Source organism: Neodiprion fabricii, chromosome 3, assembly GCF_021155785.1.
Source record: "Neodiprion fabricii isolate iyNeoFabr1 chromosome 3, iyNeoFabr1.1, whole genome shotgun sequence".
Lineage (NCBI taxonomy): Eukaryota > Metazoa > Arthropoda > Insecta > Hymenoptera > Diprionidae > Neodiprion > Neodiprion fabricii.
Window position 1 is genome coordinate 16,724,988 of NC_060241.1, and position 19,732 is coordinate 16,744,719.

Genomic DNA, 19,732 nt, shown 5'->3' on the forward strand with positions numbered 1-19,732 from the left:
TGGATAGATCAGGGAATTTTAGATTCCAAAATTTCAAAATTTGCTCGTGTTATCTACGGGGTGTTACATTTTCGCTAATAGAGAGTTCGCGTATATCTCGACATTTCCTTGCAGCTGCAATCTCTCGCCATTTCTCACTCCGAGCACACCTCGCCTCACACACCTTCCGTCCCTTCTTCCTTTTTCCCCCATTTTTTTTTCCCAGCTCTTCGTTGCCTAGCTCGCTCCTTCGTTTAACCGCTCTCATCTCGGCCTTCCTTCCTTGCCTCTTGCAGAATCCGCGAGGTAAAGCCTCCTCGCTGCCGCCTGCAGCACACGTTGGGTCGTACCTAGGTATCGATTCCGTGTCTTCTTGCCGCGGCTCGACCGTATTTTCCACACTCCGTGGAAATTCTCAGCACTGGGTTATGAATATTTATCGTATCACTGGCACCTAGCCATCTAAATACCTCTCATATAACGAGTGAAGAGTCTTGCCTGCTCCGGAAGCGGCAATTATGTGAGGCAGAAATTTTTATTCCCATTTTAATTTTTTTACAATTTTTCATTTTTCAACCTCGTAAGCTTTTGATTATGCGTATAAAGTATAAAATAATCTTACAATTCTTTGGGTTTCAAGCCGTATCGTTTGTGAAAAAACATTAATTTTTTTTTTGTCATGTTTTGAATGAGTTGAAACTTTGTTTGACTATGAAATCCACTTTAAGGTAGATCCTCGGAAACTGCCAAATAAATTTATACGAGTTTTTTTCTTTTCTAGATATTTTCAGTCCTTTATCAATGCGATGGACTAAAAGTTGGATTCTTTTTATGTTTTCATCTGTGAAAAAGTAGACGTTTTCAAATTTGTAGTGTAGGATGAAAATCGGATTATAATTAATTCGGTATACATCCAGGGTGACCCAGGACTATCGTTCCATAGACCAACAATACTGAACCGTTTCTTTACTTAATTCGAACTTGTCAATTTTTACGCACAAAAAAGTAAGACAACTTTTTTTTATCTTCCACAGTACACAAAATGTCTGAAAACGTGTTTCTCTGATAGTTTCCGGGGAGCTACCACAAAATGGATTTCATATTTGGAAAGATCAAACTTTTTTACATGAAAAACATATTTGTTAATTTTTTCCCGACCGTACAAAGTAGTGGAAATTCGAAAACACGATAATGTTGATCAACGTGTTTCTCGTAAACGGTGCAGCATAAGAGTCTAAAAATTCAAGGATTATCAGATCTTGGCGTACACCATATTTTATTCAAATTGCTGCCATATCAAAGTTTTGACTCTACAGAAATCCCGCTGAAGTTGGTGTATCCGCTCATGTAATAATATGTAGGTGATATGTCATTGCGGGATTCCGTTATTCGGTTTTCTCTTTCAGTATAATTCAGTATAATGTTCACGGGAAAATGAATGAGCTTGAACTTTTCATTACGTACTACACGTTACGCAATTTTACGTACAAATGACTTGGTTTAAGTTTTAGGCAAAGTTTAAATTAACTAAACGTGTAGCTTGATATCCGCCATGGGATTCCCCGCTTTCTTGACAAATCTGATAGGTACGTGATTGGTGATCCAATTTAAACTCTGCACACGATGGAAACTAAGTCACAACTCTCGTTGTAACATTGATAATCACATATTCCGTGCGAATAATTAGACTATGTTGCGTAGTGCGTAAAACAAGAACAACGGACACACATATTTCATTATAATTGTATGGTTCGAGATCAATACTAACTACTTGTACCTTGTACCCATTTATGATTTTCCACAAGCTACTGCTGCGGGTTTTGAATTTTCTTCTGTAAACAGATTACAGTTGTACTTTCGTACAATCCCTACGAAGAAACTTGTCCGCTGAATATTCGATCTTAACGAATCCAGCTAAAACGAGCGATACCATAATTATATACTGAATACGAGCCGGATAGGATTAATGCTAATTATTTTATTGGCGCATGTTGCCATATATGCGGTTACCTGTTGATTAGTGATTCATTCCTCAGTTATTTGCTGTATGGATATGTACACCCACCGATATAATTTACGATCATATTTGCTGACCGTAAGATAACTGTGAAACGTTTATGAAAACATCTCCGTATATTGAAATTAACCAAACGTATATTACTTTATATAGGGTATTCTACGTGTAATCGATCTGACCGAAATCTCCACCCTCTGAAACTTTGTAAAATACTTTTGTTAGTTGATAAGATTATGCTTAATTTTATTTTCTTTTACGTTTTAATTCGAAAACTATAGATCGTACGAAACTAAGCTAAGCAAAAAAAAAAAGTCTCAGTTTCAAGTGAAACGTATTAAAAAAAAGCTTCTAGTTCATTCTACTAACAATAAGTATAATCAGTTTATTAGGACTGATGTGATATCTTTTCTATTATTTTTCTCAACTTACAATTCTTACTTTATGACAAATTGAAAATATAGCTTCGGAAACTATACCTAGATTCTGGAAGCACGTTCTAAGTCAGAATAGCATCAGCTTATATATAGCACCTTACTCTTAGATTCTTATAGATATTAAAGCTTAAACAAACCACCCGTATTTTTAAGTACATTAAATTGTTACAGAATTTTGAACCTTTGCAAAATCATTCGAAATGTACAAACTTACACAGACACTGCAATTCAAAAGTATCGAATCTTATATATACTCGAACTTCATCTTCACCGTATTCTTATAGATTCATAACTAAAACACGGTTGCCGAAGAATGCAGAATAAACCGCGAAGAATCACATGCAAGATGTGTCGCGAATGTTTTATTTTTATGTTACACATATATTGAAACGTTTAGATAATGTGACCTGTAAGATTGAATTTTACAAAAGTAAAAAATGAGTTATAATTTTAATAGAGCTGACTTTTCTTATTGTGATTTTGAAGCTTCAAAATTGTTTTAAAGTGGTTGGGTTTAGTAGTTACATTGGCGTGGCTAATTTCAATCACGTCATTCCCCATGTCAACATAGGTATATGATGGATGCACTATTAAATCTCAACTTCTCGAATTCTCCACGTTGACGCAAAAACGGCTGAATGAAACTGATCGCCAAATTTTTTGAAAATTGAGAAACGATACGATTTTCAAAGATGATCTAAATTCTTGCCGCATGAATTCTATACAATCAAATCTCGCGTTGCAAGGAGATGCAGGAAATAATGCACTCCGAATTATTTTTTAAAAAAGTGCGGCCGGGGGGAGGGGGGAACTATGGTTCGTTATAGGTATGTATGTAACAGCTTCGGCGACATTAAAACCGTCTAACTTTAAATTAATCACTGCTAGCAAGCGAGGATCAGAGGAATTTTAATTAATTTGAGAATTAAAGCTATAAATTACCTCTCGTTTCCAAGCCCAAACTTGTGATTTAAATTACTTTTCCTTTTCCTCCTGGACTATTATGCTGGTATGCTTGGGGGGCGGGGGGGTGTTATTAACTCAAAAAAATTGTTCTATGTCTTACAAGTTGGAGAGTGATGTCAGGAGATGCGCCATCGCAAAAGCTCTCGAATTCGGAGTTGTTCGCTACTTATATGCGTCATGTCGCCATTTTCTTATTAATTTCAATGAAAAAGTTCTAAATGTTCTTGAAATTATAACTAATAAAGCCCGTTAACTCAAATTGCTGTAAGTTGTTTCATTTTTTTGAATAACAACTCTTTAAAATAGATATGATATTAGACCGTTCAAGCTATACCTCCTCCCCCCCCCCCCCCCCCTTCAGGAACTAAAAATCTGTAACCCAGTATATTTAATTTTTCATACAAGTTTTCAAACACGTATTACATCAGTATTGTACAAAATGGTGATTATGAATATCTACAGATGAGAATCTTATTATTTATGTTATTTCGATGGATTAAGATAAATTTTAGATTGTAGATTACATTTATAAGATAACTGGTGAAATAATTTTATCCAAGATAATTCCGCGTTAATCAAAATTATCTGAATAATGTACAACACTGCTCATCATCGACCAAAATATAACACATCAGTTTTGATTCCAGCATGTTAGGCAACGCACACCACACCCATTATCATAATTTATGCAACATATACTATTTTTCGCTCCGTAATAATATCTCTGGACTTGCCTCAAGTCCAGTTATTTCAGACGACGCGACGACCTGAAATTCTCTCGTACGCACGTATGAGACCTCTCGTCCAGCACCTTACTCGTGACTCGTGTAAGTTTCTGGACCCGGGTCGACTTTCGTCGCTCTAAGCTCGAGATAAAAATTTCACGTTAATCTGCAGGTTTTAGTTTTTTTTCACAATTTTCTCATATCATCGCAAGTCAATGTCACATTCGTAAGCAAAACTCGAAGCTACCGACGCGAATAAATACTTCGGATCAATCTACCCCAGCTCTTTATGGTGCTGCAAAATTGCGAAATTTTTCATTCGAATCATGATTGATGTACACATGTGGACATTAATTCAGAGACGCCTAGTTTTTTGGTCGAGTCGATTACGTTAGTAACGCAGATTCAGCCCGTAGCGGCCGGCCGACAGTGGCAACTGCAAACCAAATCTGCGTTACCAACGTAATCGACTCGGGCGAAAAACTAGCTGTCCCTGACTTAATGTCCACATGTTTACCTAATCGTGTATATACAGAGTGAATTCCTAACGACTGCATGGTTTATCGTTGGCTAAAACTTAATGAGCGTGTATGGAATCTCAAAAATGTTGACAGTATCGACGGCAGTTGTGCTTAACTCACAAATGTCGAAATTTTTTAGGCTAGCAACAGTTGGTTACCCTGGTGAATAGTCGCTCTCGGATCGTAGGGCATGCGCATTAGGATTTTAGCAGACCACGGACCATGCGGTTGTTAGGAATTCACTCTGTACGTATATCGTGAGTTTTTGTAACATCGAAATGATCCATGCGTCTGAGATAGGCAACCAGAGATACTGCTCATATTCAGGTTGAGCACCGTATCTCGTCATGGCCAGCCCAAACATCAAACTATATTTGTCTAATATTTGTCAAAATAATATGAATATTAGGAAATGTGGAAAACGATGAAAAATTTAATTCGGAAATCAACTTAAGCAATAATGAGTCAATTAAAAATAGGACTGACATCAAATTCAGTTATTCATCGGGATAATGAGGTTGTGAGACATGGTGCTCAACTTGAACGTGAGGTGTAGAGTCGTTCGGGTCAAGTGTGCGCACTTAAGGATTTAGGTTCGTGGAAAAATTAAACAAAAAGGAATAAGGACAAAAGAACCCATGCATATGATGAAGCATTTATTGAACTAATAATTAAATTACGTAATAACACATAAAACTTTGACAATTGGAAAGAAAAAATGGTTAATGAAAAAAATTCAAAATGCGCATTTCTTCGGGTAAGTGTGCGCATTGTCCTTGAATAGTTATAGACTTCTTAATAACAAATTATTTTGACGACTAGATAAAAAAATAATGCGAGATCGACTTATTACAATAAAATCACATAAAATCAGATGCCTAAGAATGAACTTAAAGAAATTTTAGAAATTTAAAAGAAACTTTAAAATTATTTGATAATTTTACGAGGATTATTTGTGGCAGCGATCACATTCAAAACTACCTCCTTCATAAAAGGTACATTGTTCATGCCACGTGGCATTGTGATCAAAAACTGAAATAAAAAAAACATTATTAGTCAATTTTTTTTACAACAACTTCATTGCTTTCTCACATAAAACAACGGGGGTATCTAAGTGTGTGAACACTCACCCGCGCACACTTGCCCCAGACCGAGATTTTTGATAGATACTCGTATAACTTTACTCATATTAAACATAACCTTAAATTATATACAGAATAGTAAACTTAAATAAATCACTAACATAAAAAAAATTGATTTACCTTGGTGATTATATTCAGTTCGATGTGACAATATTTGTTCAGATGACAAAAATTATAGTTGGAGCGTCGAATTCTTTTTATTTATATTAAAAAATAGATGGACGTCACGATGTCGCAATCTTGTAGATGAATTAAGTCTTTGTTACCGTACGTTTCAGTTCCCTACGCATATCACTTTCCCTTCTGCCCTTCGTAGATAAACAGGGTGCGCACACTTACCCACTGCGCACGGTTACCCCTAATGACTCTAACTGCGGTTGCCTGCCTCAGGCGCACGGATCGTTCTGCTGTTAGAAAAACTCACGTCGGTTATACGTTTGGCACTTGTACGTTTCTCGCTTATACGTTTTTAGCACTTATACGCTACGTTTTCAATCCCTTAGTGCTAGTCTCTGTTCGGTTATGCGTTGTTACAGTTGACTTCTTATTCGAAATTTTCGATTTGACGTTGAACTTGCCTATCGTTGGATGGCGTAGCTTGACATACCTGCCTAATCCTGTCCCAAACACGTCCTGTCAAGCTTAGGTCCGCGCCTCATCTACAGAAAGATTCTTTACTTACCGGCACTGGATTAACCTTAAGATTAATAATATTAGTCGATTTCACTAGAGGTGAATGTAAATATGTCAAGATGATAGCTATAAGACCGCTGAAAATCATAAATTTTTCATTTTTCAATCATGAAGGTTAGGAATATTTAGGTATTTTACTCAAACGTTTTTCTCATTTATACGTTAATATTGCCATACCCCTTGCAAAACGTATAACTGAATTTTCGCTGTACATAGAGAAGATGAGCTACGCTTTTTACGTTGATGTTATTGTGCTGCAGTGTGTTTTTAGGATGAGAAAGTATAAGGATAGTTCACAACTTCTTTCGCGTGCGTGGATCGGCGATCATTGCGACTTGATCTTTTAGTCGTGATTCAAAATTTATCTACATACAATCAGTGCCGCCTTATTCACGCAGCCATGATTGCCGGTCATAACACCGATACATGTACAATGTACATGTTTTTCACGTGTCGCCGATCGGAGGATACGAGACTAGTTGACCACTGTTTACGCTAATTATTAATTATCTGGAGGCCCAAGTGCGTAGCAGTTCGTATACTGGGTCAGGGACTTATCAAAGAAATGAGCATACTTTATTTTACGTATTATCACTGGTATTTTTTTAAGATTTGTTAACAATTGAAAATTAATGTCTACGAAAATATTAAATCATTCAAATCATTAGAAATTTTCTGAAGTCACTGAAATCATTGAAATCATTTATTAATTAAGCTCATCCAATTCAATACATAATCATAAATTTTAACAAACTTGGTTACAGTTTTTTTCCCACATAAATACATATTCTGAACGATTTGAAAAATGTAGAAACTAACAGATTTTATTTAATGACTACAAAATGTTACGAAATTTCCATAATTTATGATGGTTTCTGAATGTTGTAACATTGTTAAAATGTATTTTTCTTTTAAAACTGTAAAAATGTTGCACTACTCTCAGTGGAATGTTATCAAATCATAAACCCTATGAAATATATAGACATATAAAATGTCATGAAATTATGCGAAATTATATAAATCGTCTGAAATTGTGTAAAATCCGCAAAATTGTTGAAATCATGTATAGGAAAACTGCGGAAAGTTGCCGGAGTGATTGTATCTTTTCGAGTAATTAATCAGCTACTGCCACTGTTCCAACGAAGTTTGAGGTCTGACAGACTCACTGGAAAAAAGTTACAATAGAATTATGGTTTTTGACACTTGACACTAAATGTTTTAACGATACAATTGAATTCATATCATGTGATTAATTCTTGTTTATTGAAAGCAAATCACTTATTTGAGGCGGAAAACATTCTCCTTTGGTAATACAGGAATACATTTTGACTATCAAGACAACAGACAAATAACTTCAAGAACCGGACGAACTATCCAGTCACGAACTATAACAACTACACTAATCAGTAAAATAATCTTATACCACCATAGTACATAGATTATTAACGACACCTATTACATTTAGAGTTTAAACATGCAATTGTTGAAGTATAAACTTATGCACCACTATATTCCTTCCGCTATTACCTGAAAACCCCCCATTGTCAGAAACTGATCTTTTTTTAATCAGTTTGAAAAATAAGCTGCAAAGCTCCACGCTACGCTTGGAGCAAATTGGTGCATGTTTGAAACATATTCCCTGATAGTAATATATTCATTAATTTTTTACTGTGAATTTTGAATTAATCCTGGAAAATACTACGTGTATATCATACAACACATCACATCCACGTTTTTAGTAAATGGCATGAAATATTTCTTCACTAACTCCAAACCCATCTATTAAAATTTATCAAATAATTAGCATAAACATTGGAGAATTTGAGCAAAACTGTTAAATTTATTTTAGGTGAGATAACTATCCCTGTACTTTGTAATTTCAATTTACAAGAAGACTGTTGAATGTTACAGAAAAAATGGCGGAAGATGGTGCAGGAGGTTCCAATCAAGGGATAGGCAGTAGCAGTGGGGAAGCAAGTCGACTGCAGCTGTTGCAAGAAATGCGACAACAGAATTTTGACAGTATCCGATTCGCATCATACCGAACTGCTTGTAAATTGAGATTCATTCAAAAAAAAGTCCATTGTAAGTACATCTTGCAATAAAAAATTTCTCGAAATCTACAGTTTGAAGTGATCACAGATTCTCATAGCTGGCATACAAATAAGATCATTCTACAACCCAACATTTAATAATGCTACAATTTATTTTTGTGATTTAAATCAGCTTTCCATCACATTAATCAAGTATTAATCTTGACGACTCTACGAATTTCAGATTGAACGTAATTTTCATCCGCAAACAAATTGTCAAATCATTGCATCCGTTTTGATTTGCATGTACAAAATAAAACGAATACATTGGAATCCATTTGACTTTTTTAAATCATCATTACTGTTGGTACAGTGTCTTTAATATTCTGTGCTTCTGACCCTGTTTCTAGTTCACAATGTTGACATATGGAACGTGATCGAAGCATTCAGAGAAAATGGCTTGAACACATTAGAGCCGACGAGTACTCTGGGAGTATCAAGACTGGAAACCTTGCTTTCGTCTCTCTTTCACGCACTCAACAAAAGAGTACCCGTAGCTCAGCAAGCAAAAGTAGACGCTACCACAGCTCTTCTTATGAACTGGCTTTTGGCAGCATATACCAGTGGGTATGTAATCTAAAAATAATATTTATTCTACATTTCTGCTGATATCTTTGATAAAAATTATTTTAAATCTTTATTTCTTTTTAGGGAAAACAATAAAATATCCGTTTTCTCAGTAAAAGTTGCTTTGGCTACGCTATGTGCTGGTAAAAATATGGACAAATTTCGATGTAGGTATTCCAATTATTTTATCATGACAAATCTTGTTCATCGTTAATAATACAGTCATTTTAGTTATAAGTATGGCTTCTGCTCCTAAAAAGTCGGAGCCTCTTTTTTATTGCTTCATTTTGACGTTCTGAAAAAGATGTTCAAAATTGAGAACGAGATCACGTTTGTGTTAATAAATATTAAAGGTGAAAGGTCAACAAATTCGGATTCTTCCTATGGCTTGGAGACCAATTGAGGATCATATCGAAATTCAAGATTGTGAAATTTGACATAGGAAAGATTTTCTTCATTTTTTACGTACAACGAACCGTTTAGCTGAAAACAAAGTGCTCTGTAGTTCCCGCACAAGCTGTACCAACGACCATATCTTTGGTTCGCCCCACTCACCGGCTTATGATATAATGGGAGTTATCAAAATAATTACTCCAAACAATGCTGTTATTAGTAATCTATTTATCATGAAGTGTACAACAGCATCAAGTACCAAAGACTTGGCAGCAGTTTCACATGTGCCTCTCCGCATGTACGAAAATCATACAGTGTCTGGATTCAGTAGAGTTGAAGTTAAAGACATCAACTACGAGTAAGTATTATGCAAAACCGCCTTGAACATAATCGATCTAATCTGGATGTATGGCACGTCGAAAGGTGTATCAGATTTACCAGGTTGGAATGGCTTTATCGAATATCTTGAGTAAAACTGAAACAAACTGAAACATCTCGCGTCATGTTTCTACCATTTATTCACAAGCGGTGCAGTAATTACAACACTGTTTATACGACGTTGAAGTGTGTTGCAGATGATGCTGCTTTTAATAATCAAGCTTGTGATTTTTAATCAGACACTATTCATGAAAGTACGTGAAACTGTAGCTGTTAGTGAACCTGGAATGCAGACTTCAAGTGTAATTCTAAGATTAGGAGGTTTCCACATGTTGATGTCGTTTCTAGGATGCATAGGGAAAAGAATTGCAGGAAATGGCATAAAAGAAGCCCTAAGTATTATATACGTTACAAATTATGTAGATAAAATGTGAAATGGCCGTGCTTATGCCCGAAGTGTCAGAGGCCATACACTACTCGGCAGAGTATTGTCGAGTCATATTTTTGATGATATAGAAATTAATGATGCCATATATGATTTCATGGACAGTCATATTGAAGATGTAATGAATGGAACAGTGTCTTATGAAAATGTAGCATCTAGCAAAATTTCGAACCATTTGTTGAGCAGTTTTACAATCAGTTGAATAAATGTAAAGCTCAAGGTAGTACGGCACAATTATGGGTACTATATCTTGAAATGGTTTCTGTTATACATAACTTTATACATGCTGAGAGAACGGGAAATTGGACTCAGCACCTGAAATCAGTTACAAAAATGCTTCCATATTTTCATGCTACCGGACACTTTCTGTACCATTTATATTTACAAGATATGCTCGCTGTAGAAGAAAGTATGGATCAGCTGACATTTAAAAGATTTACAGATGGCAAAGTGATAAAATCAACAGTGGTACCTGAACCGATATGATTATCGAACAAACATTGACGAAGTCGATGAAAATGGAAGTAGGATTTTCTCGTGGAAGGAGCACACAGGGTAGTGTATTATGCAAGTGGGTGTCCAGTATGCATTCCATAAACGCCATATGTAGGAAATTAAAAAGTTGGATAGCAATGAGCCACATTTTGATGCCAGAGATATGCGAATTAAAAGAGATGATGAAGACGTACTAAAATTGCTTGAATAGGTCAAATTGCATAATCCGTTTCCAGGAATGAAGCAAATAGTGTCCTTGGCAACTACAATTATTCGTCGCTCTATACCCCGTAAATAGTCCACTGTGCGTAAAAAATAAACAGAATCTTTCCTATGTGAAATTGTATGATTTTGAAATTCAATCTCATCCTCAAAAGTAGTGCAAAAGCGGATACTACACACGTTATAGCGGAGCAGGTTTTCTGCCAAATAGTTCAATGTACGTAAAAAATGAATGAGACCTTTTTCGTGGGAAATTATATAATTTTTATTTTTAACACTCGCCTCAATTAGCCTCCGAGCCATAGTGAGCGAGATAGTCGCAAAAAAACTAAATTTGTTGACCTTTGACCTCGAATATTTATTAATGGGAACGCGATGTCGATCTCGATTTTCAATATCTTTTTCAGAATGTCAAAATGAAGCGATGAACAAACAAATATAAGATCCGACTTTTTTGGAATAGAAAATCTAAAATAACTGGATTCTAAGCCTAGTGATCCATTATGGTGATTTGGTTGATTTTCTGTTGCAATTGCTTTCAGATATTTATTCTCAGATATCAGATAGTAATGGGCACATGATCCATTGGAGGTTTGCTGATTATTTGAAAGAAGTTCTTGCGTTAACTGCTGCCGTTTACGAAACACCTTCATTTGGGTATTCCGAAGGATTAGCAAATTCAATATTTCCACCAGTAAGTAGGAAATTTGTGTATTTTCAAAGCACTGTTGCAAATTGTTGATGTTTAATCACTGTTTTCAATTTCTTTGTAAATTTTAAACTTTTAGAATTCCAAAGTCACTGTCAATGACTTTTTGGATACACTCATGTCAGATCCTGCACCACATTGTTTAATTTGGCTACCTTTGTATCATAGAATGGCTGCTGTTGAAGGTGGTAAGTAGTTTACTGAATATGGAAAATCGAATGATCAAAATGACAATACTTAGATCAATTGACGGAGAACCCTAAAATACATGATCGTTTTTCAGTTGTTCATCCAATACCATGTGATGCTTGTCACAAAGAGAATTTCACCGGATTTCGCTACCGCTGTCAAAAGTGTCATTCGTACCAATTGTGTCAGGATTGTTTCTGGCGAGGAAGGGTTTCCGGACCACATAATAATGATCATGAAACCAGAGAGTACAGTAGTTTCGTAAGCGTTTTTCCATCTTTGTTGCACATATAGTAGTACTTGCCTAATTAGCACAAAGCAATGCTCTCTAAAGTCACAATTCCTAGACAAGCACCGCTGAACTTATGATGCGTCTACTTTGATTAGAATCGACAAGCGAGTGACGATAAAATAAAAGTATCAAAGTAAAATCGGTTTCTAGAAATCTCCGAGTAAACAAATTGGACATTCTCTGCGCAAGAGCTTCAGATGTGTACCAGAGAAAGGAAAGAATAATTTACCAAGGTTTCCAGAACAACCGGAGAAAACTCTAGATCTTTCACATATTGTGTAAGTCCTGTTATTGCTGGTAAGATCAGTCAATATTCACGTTCTGAGTAAACTAATATTGGCTTGATGTTTTATCAAGAAGAAATAGAGTGCCAAAGGTGAAACCCATGATTTGAACCACGTTTGAGGATAATTTATAAAGTGATGCTAATCTTTATTCATCTTTGTTTTGAATGACCAGTCCACCATCCCCTTTACCCTCACACAATGGATTTCCGGAGTCTGGGTTTATGGCTCCATTCGATTCTGGCTCAATGGATAGCAGATCAACGTTGAGAAGGTGAGTAAAATTTTTGGACCGATGAAAACTTTGAACATATTATGGAATCTGAAATCCTCCAAATGTTGGAACAGTAAGACAAGTGATATTTTCTTGTATAGCGCAAGAATGATCCCAAGACTTGGATGTCAAGAAATATTTTATTTTTAGTTGTCATCAACAAAACCAATTATTTAGCTCAAAAAATCTCTTTTATTGAACAACTATCATGCCACAAAGTAAATAATATTTGTGAATGCAACGTAAATCTGACATGTGATACATTTGGTTACAGTATGGATAGTTCGAGACTGGAGGATGAGCACAAACTCATAGCTAGATATGCCATGAGACTAGCCCAAGAAGCACGTGCTGTCGTAGTGGTGCGTTATTAGTTTAATAAATACTTATTGATTAGATTGCTCGGCTGTTGGACTTGTTAATTAGTTGATCAGATCGCAGACTATTATTATTTTGATAGATAGAACAGAGTCCGGAAAAGTTTTTACTACCAGTGTGCGATTGAATAAAAAGCATCTCCTAATTTTTATACATTCTCCATATTGTGTTACATCAACAATTTAATGCAATTAAGACAACTAGATATTTACCTAGCCTGATGCGCTGTTGAGTATGGCTTAACGCAACTTTACACTTGTTTCAACAGCCTCGTTCTGCATCCAAAATGTCTCAGGCTGACCAAGCGGTAAGTTTAAATTATAAGTTTAACATATAATTACTCATAATACATGCTTGCATGCTATGCTTGAACTTTGATCGAGAGTTATCTCATAATGTCAACCTTGGGCATTCGTGAGTCTCAAATTACAAATTCACAGTGTAGTCAAATAGCTCTATTATATAATACGACAGAACGTTGAGTTTGACATTTTATTTTGAAATAAACATACAAGTAACTTTTCATAGCATTATGTAAAAAAATTTGTATGGTATTCGCCCGAAGATTGTTGAAGACACTAAATTAAACTCATATGCATTTACATGAAGAAATAGCTGAAAAGGTTGGTAAATTTTGGTAATAAATAACACGATAGCCAATTATCCAATTCGATTGCTGTTTGTTTCATTCAAAAGAATATAGGATGAGCTTCATAGATTCAGAAACAATTAGTAGGAAGCACTGTTATTCACAATAACATCAACCATTTCACTCAGTGAAGCATTATATCGCGCCTACGACATCTAAAATCTGGTTAAATCTACCTACTTGAATTTTGGAAACGGTATTCTTGAATGATGTATCTTCTTTGCTACCATCTCCTTTTTTTTCTTTTTATCCAAGCGGAGATTGCTTGGAATTAAAATTCGATTTTTTATTAAAAATTTACAACTTTTTCATTCAATTAACAGAAAAAATGTAATAATTATAAGTAAAGTATGATCGTTGGGAAAAGCAGAAACTATAAGGAAATACTATCTCCAAATTTCAAGTAAATCTTGATGTGTTTTCGAGATATCGTGAGCACTGCAAAATATGTCACAGAGTAAAAAATGACTGACGTTATTTTCAATAACAATGCTTCCTATTATTTGAGTTTGCATAAAAGAAATATGTAAATGGAGCTCCTTTGATTGATTTCAAAATAAAACAAACCCTAATCGAATTGCATAATTGATTGTCAATATATAAATGACCAAAATTCACCTACTTCTTCTGCGTCTACTCGTGTATACCCCCTTAATAATGAATTCGACGTAACACAATTATAAAATATTTTTGTTAAAATCTTGATCGTATTTAACAGTAATAGTAATTTGTTGTGACAGTTGTTTGCCTTGGTGAAGTTTAATTATATCTATTGTACTTACAATTGTTTTGGATGTCGATAATGAAAATAAATAAATATGTAAATTTATTTTGTTAATTACGCAACTGGTATTGTCTATTAATGAGAAATATTTATTTCTGTATTGAAGTAATTTAAATATAACTCAATAACTGTATAATGTGCATTGTTAAAGGGAAGGGCACCATCAGATGCAAATCTTACATCTTCGGACATATCAAGAGCGCAACGGGAGTTAATATCACATTTAGAAGCAAAGAACAAGGAGATTATGCGCGAGATTGCAAGGTTAAGGTATACCTGTGTCATTTATCTTCCTTTATATCAAGCCTTAACCTCGTGGTCATCCTGTCGAACCATCCTAGAGTCACGCATGTTCAAATTGTTCTGTTGATGCTTAATGTTTTTTTGTTGCGCCAAGTAAATGTTAGACTATAACTAAATAGCTCATACAGTCCAATTTACAATAAACAAACCATAATAATAAATGTTTCACAATTCAGTTGTTGCAGTAGTTACAGAATTCACTCTTCCGAGACTTTAGAAATATGAATTGTGAAATTTTGCATCAGACTGCAGTCAATTTGTAAGAGTTGAACCATTTGTACACGTACTCGCGCAAGGCTATTACCAGATCGACTTCGTGGTACAATTTGTTGCAATGATGCCTGTAATTTGTATCAAAGTTTATCACTATTCGCTTTTCCATTTAATAAGCATTCTATATTTAAATATTTTCAACCATTATTACAGTTGCAAACCACCAAATATTTGAAATCATGCCATGTTTATACAAAATCAACTTGTGATTGTTGAGATGAGATTGTCTGCTGCTAAAAAAAGTTATCTGATGTAGATCATGAAGATTTCTTTGCGTTGAATTAGAAAGATTTACTGTCTTGTAATGAAATATTCATGTCTAGGAGGCAACAAGAAATTAACGCTGCCGGATTGGAAAATCCAGCATTGATGTCTGAGTTGAGATCACTAAGGCAAAGAAAAGACGAACTGGAAACTCATCTTGTTACGTTACAAGATTCTCGAAGGCAGCTTATGGTGCAGCTTGAAGGGTTAATGAAATTGCTGAAGGTAACATACGATCAGTATATATAATCATAAAACTATACTCAGTAGTGGAAATCAGTTGAAATTCAGATGGATATGAATAAACTACAATTCCTGGTTAATAACTTGTAAAATGTTCATCTTTGTGAACTGTTGGATCAGCATTTTGATTTGAGAAAGAAGGGTGTTCGAAGTCTGAAGAAAAAAAACACTTTTTACATTGATATCGCTAGAAAATGTGGTAGTACACTTAATGTTACGGTAGTTACAATTATTTCTCATATAAATTACCATCACTGCACAACAGTTTTCATGAAAAATGTATTAAAATTAATTATGTACGTTTTGATTGATGAAGAACCATCAGGCATCGCCAAGATCGACTCCGAATAGTTCACCAAGAAGTACAAAATCCCCGCCCCTGCCTCCGGGAGGCGTTCCTAGCAGTAGATCCGCTCCACCGACACCCGGAGGCCCGTTAACATCAGTACCACAACAGCAACAACAAAATCAACAACCAATGTCTCAAAGTTATCAGAGCTCAGCGCCACCTACATCATCGGCAAATATGACAAACAATGCGATGCTTGGATCAATGCAGAATCCAATTCCTGATAGCCTCTCCTGCGTCGGTGGCGACGTAAGGTAGGATGGCATATGTAGATACGTTGGAGCCTGTTATACTTGCAACCAATATTAATTTAGTGTTGATGATTGCTAAATGTACGCACCGTTTTTGACTAATAGAAATGTCATTGTTATATTAGTTTCAGTTCAAGAACAAGCCCAAATAATACTTCGTATACAGGTTAGATGATCTCTGAATCAGTACATGCGGCATAACTATATCATCTGCGACTTGTATGGGCATTAGATAAAAATCCAATTCGTTTTTCATCTCAATTCTACTTGGTATACAATAACGAAGTTTATGCTATGAAAAACGAATGTTCCGATGATGGAGCAGTTCATAAATGCGAACTGTTCACATACTAACCAACTAGTAATACTCGAACCTTGGAACTAGCTGTATGCAGTGAAATTGAACTATTTTTAATTACTGTTAAATTTTGAGTGTAGTTAACAGAAGTAATTAGTTTCTTTTTTTTTTTAATATCAAGATCAACTATATCGGAAGCACAAAAATTATCTTTCGTGGATGACCAATTTCATGTTGATTTACATATTTTCATTGGTTGATTTTTAATCAATAAAATTGGTAACGACTTAAATTTTAATATATTTGCACCAACATCTGAAAGTATTTTAAGTTCAGTGCTGTATTGTGTATTAATTGTTGCAAATTTGAAGGGAATACTATTAAGTAAATCCCATGCTTGCATAGAAGAAATGCAACACTCGATGAGTCTTACATACGTAGTGAAAGTCTGTTAATGTCAAACGATCAAAACTTACTCGCGAAATTCTTCACGTAATACAATGACTATTTGAAAGAAAAAGTTAATTAAAAGCTTGGAATAATTGAATTAAATTTCATATGCACGTGTAAAATTAAATTATCTCCGCATGTAGGTAATATTTTTCATCACTCTTGAAATATCCAAACATCACTTAATATTCTCTGATATGGATAATTTGGAACAGATCAAAGTCACCTTCTTCCATGCCAAGATTGTTTTATCTTAAAATCTGTGAAAGTATTTTATAGACTGTCAAAGGCGTGGAATAAAGTCTTTTTATACTCTGCACTAATTGACATCATTCATCATCGGCACTTCTATCATCTTTCGTTTTTTGCGACTTGTTTTTCTACGTTAGCCGAGTTTTGCCGTACGGAATTTAAAAATTTGGACAAAAAAACGTCTACTAATTTACGCCAAGTTGTTTCACATTCTGGTAGAAATTAATACCTCCTGTAAACCTTTGTTGTAAATGTTTATCATCAAGTAGAGTAACTGGCCCTGACCGCTGACGTTTTTTTTTACTACCGGCTAAAATTTACTATCTTTTATTGATACTCGAATTAGAAATCGAGATAATTACTTGGAGGATAAATTTTAACTGGATGTAAAAAAATTGCCTCCAATCTACAGTAATTCCAGTAGTTTTGTAATTTTTAATTGTAGGGAATGATTTAGTTCTTGCAACTGTCGTTATTTTTTTGGCAGCATGAAAATGATGAGTGTATTTATAAATGTATCTGTTATTGTTGGTTACATACAATTATATACACCATATACATGCATGCGAGATCTATCGAATTAAATATTTTTATGCTTATTGCTTAAGTGAGTCTACATTTAAATATTCTTTGATAGTAAAACTTTTAAATAATGCTGCCTTATGAATTTTATTTTTTTTGCAATGCTCTGCTGTTAAGAAAATTAAGATAAAACGCCCGCTTATTTCAAATCATATTGTAAAAAATAAAAATAAAAAAAAACCGTCCTATAAATAAGGTGTCGCTAAAAAGCTGTTTTATTTTATTTCTGTATATTTAGTAAATTTGTTATTAATAGTAATACAAATTACGATGATATACAATTAAATTTTCTAGGCAATACGGAAATCGATATCAGAATAAAACATTGCATGATATGTTGCATTTTGTCATAAAATTTTGCATTTTTCTGGAAATATACAACCCATAGAAAATAGACATTTTCAATGTCAGGTCGGCGTTTGGGACAAACAGTTTACCTGGAAGTGGTTCGAGTAGCGCTAACAACAGCTTGGGACGTTCGTTGCGCAATGATTTGCTAGTTGCTGCAGACAGCGTTACCAATGCGATGTCAACACTGGTCAGGGAATTAAATTCAGGTATGCTATTAAAATGTCAGACACGATGCTGATGCTACAGATGGACAATTAATTAACTCTTAGATATGAATAACTTCAGCAAAGTTGTCGTTACACTATTTACATATTCATGACATCAATGGTATGGCTTTAATCTCGCTACTCGTCGTTTTTCAAGAAGGTGAGCTAGAATGAATTAACTTTCCAAACTTAGTAATAAAGAAACCGTATGTATACTATGTCTATCTGTTGCAACAGCTTCACACATTAATTTATGTATTAAATCTATTGCGCTTCCGTTTGAAACTTTTTTCCGTGTATATATTCTTATGTCATGCAATAATACCTGGATGCTAGGAAATGTTATCGTAATTAGCTTAATAATTATAAATACAGTCAAACATGGATATCTTACCACTGTTTTCTTGAAACTATCGAAAAATCCGAGAAGACAAGTTTTCTAATACCTCTACGAATCCGTTTGGCTTTTAATGTGACATCCGCAAGTGTTATGTGTACACAATTAAAAAAATATCACCCACAGTTTCGAGAAAATAGCAGTAAGGTATCTACTGTATTGCCGGCTTTCAGCATTGGGAGCTTGTATATTTTCAAACATGCCTCACATGGAAGTGAAACAGCAACTTGGTAAATTGCGAATTAGGTTTTATGTGTTAAATTTTTTCTGCTTCATCTTGTCTCAATTGTAAAACTGTTTTCTGCCATTTCCACTGATGCTATTATTGCATCGTGTTTTATCTTGACATTACAAAGATACAATGAATTGCTAACACTTGCCAGTGCTTGTCTAAATTTTTCAAATTCTTCCAATTAATGTTACATATAAACTCTGCTTTATTTATTTATTGTTCTTCGAACGTTCATAATGAAGAAGCATGTCTGCTGGGCATGTATTAAATTTCCACTGATTTCTGCAGAGAACATGAAATAATTGTCATCACGTGCATGTTACGTAAAATTTATTATTCAAATAATTTTATACTTTAATGAGCACGTTATGAAATTATATAAATTACATACTCGGGCAAAATTTTACCAGACAACACATTATTTAAAAATCAAAATAATAATTGCTTCCACACGACCAGCATCTTAACACTTGAAATTTGTCGCGTATTAACACTGCGTGAAAATAAACTTTTCAACTCTTCGGTAGACTTTGTATTGCCCTGTGTTTAATTATTGCATTATAATATACTACTGCCTACAAATAATTCCCTACAACTTATTCTACCGCCTCAATTATTGAAGATACTATGTTTTGGTTATTGTACGGTTATA

At 34.6% G+C, this 19,732-nt stretch overlaps 1 protein-coding gene across 3 annotated transcripts in view; it reads left to right on the forward strand.

Moving 5' to 3' along the window:
• LOC124178588 (dystrobrevin beta) overlaps positions 1-19,732 on the forward strand; it is a 37,655-nt gene that overhangs the window by 13,500 nt on the left and 4,423 nt on the right. For 2 of the 3 annotated variants that reach the window (XM_046562035.1, XM_046562037.1), the window contains exons 2-15: positions 8,389-8,562; positions 8,921-9,137; positions 9,222-9,304; positions 11,613-11,764; positions 11,859-11,967; positions 12,063-12,229; positions 12,411-12,538; positions 12,720-12,818; positions 13,093-13,180; positions 13,465-13,503; positions 14,781-14,899; positions 15,529-15,694; positions 16,029-16,315; positions 18,306-18,451. In XM_046562035.1, coding sequence (XP_046417991.1) covers positions 8,394-8,562; positions 8,921-9,137; positions 9,222-9,304; positions 11,613-11,764; positions 11,859-11,967; positions 12,063-12,229; positions 12,411-12,538; positions 12,720-12,818; positions 13,093-13,180; positions 13,465-13,503; positions 14,781-14,899; positions 15,529-15,694; positions 16,029-16,315; positions 18,306-18,451 — 1,969 coding nt within the window. In that variant the 5' untranslated portion in view covers positions 8,389-8,393. The remainder of the gene's footprint in view (positions 1-8,388; positions 8,563-8,920; positions 9,138-9,221; positions 9,305-11,612; positions 11,765-11,858; positions 11,968-12,062; positions 12,230-12,410; positions 12,539-12,719; positions 12,819-13,092; positions 13,181-13,464; positions 13,504-14,780; positions 14,900-15,528; positions 15,695-16,028; positions 16,316-18,305; positions 18,452-19,732) is intronic. The other variant, XM_046562036.1, reaches the window with a different exon arrangement.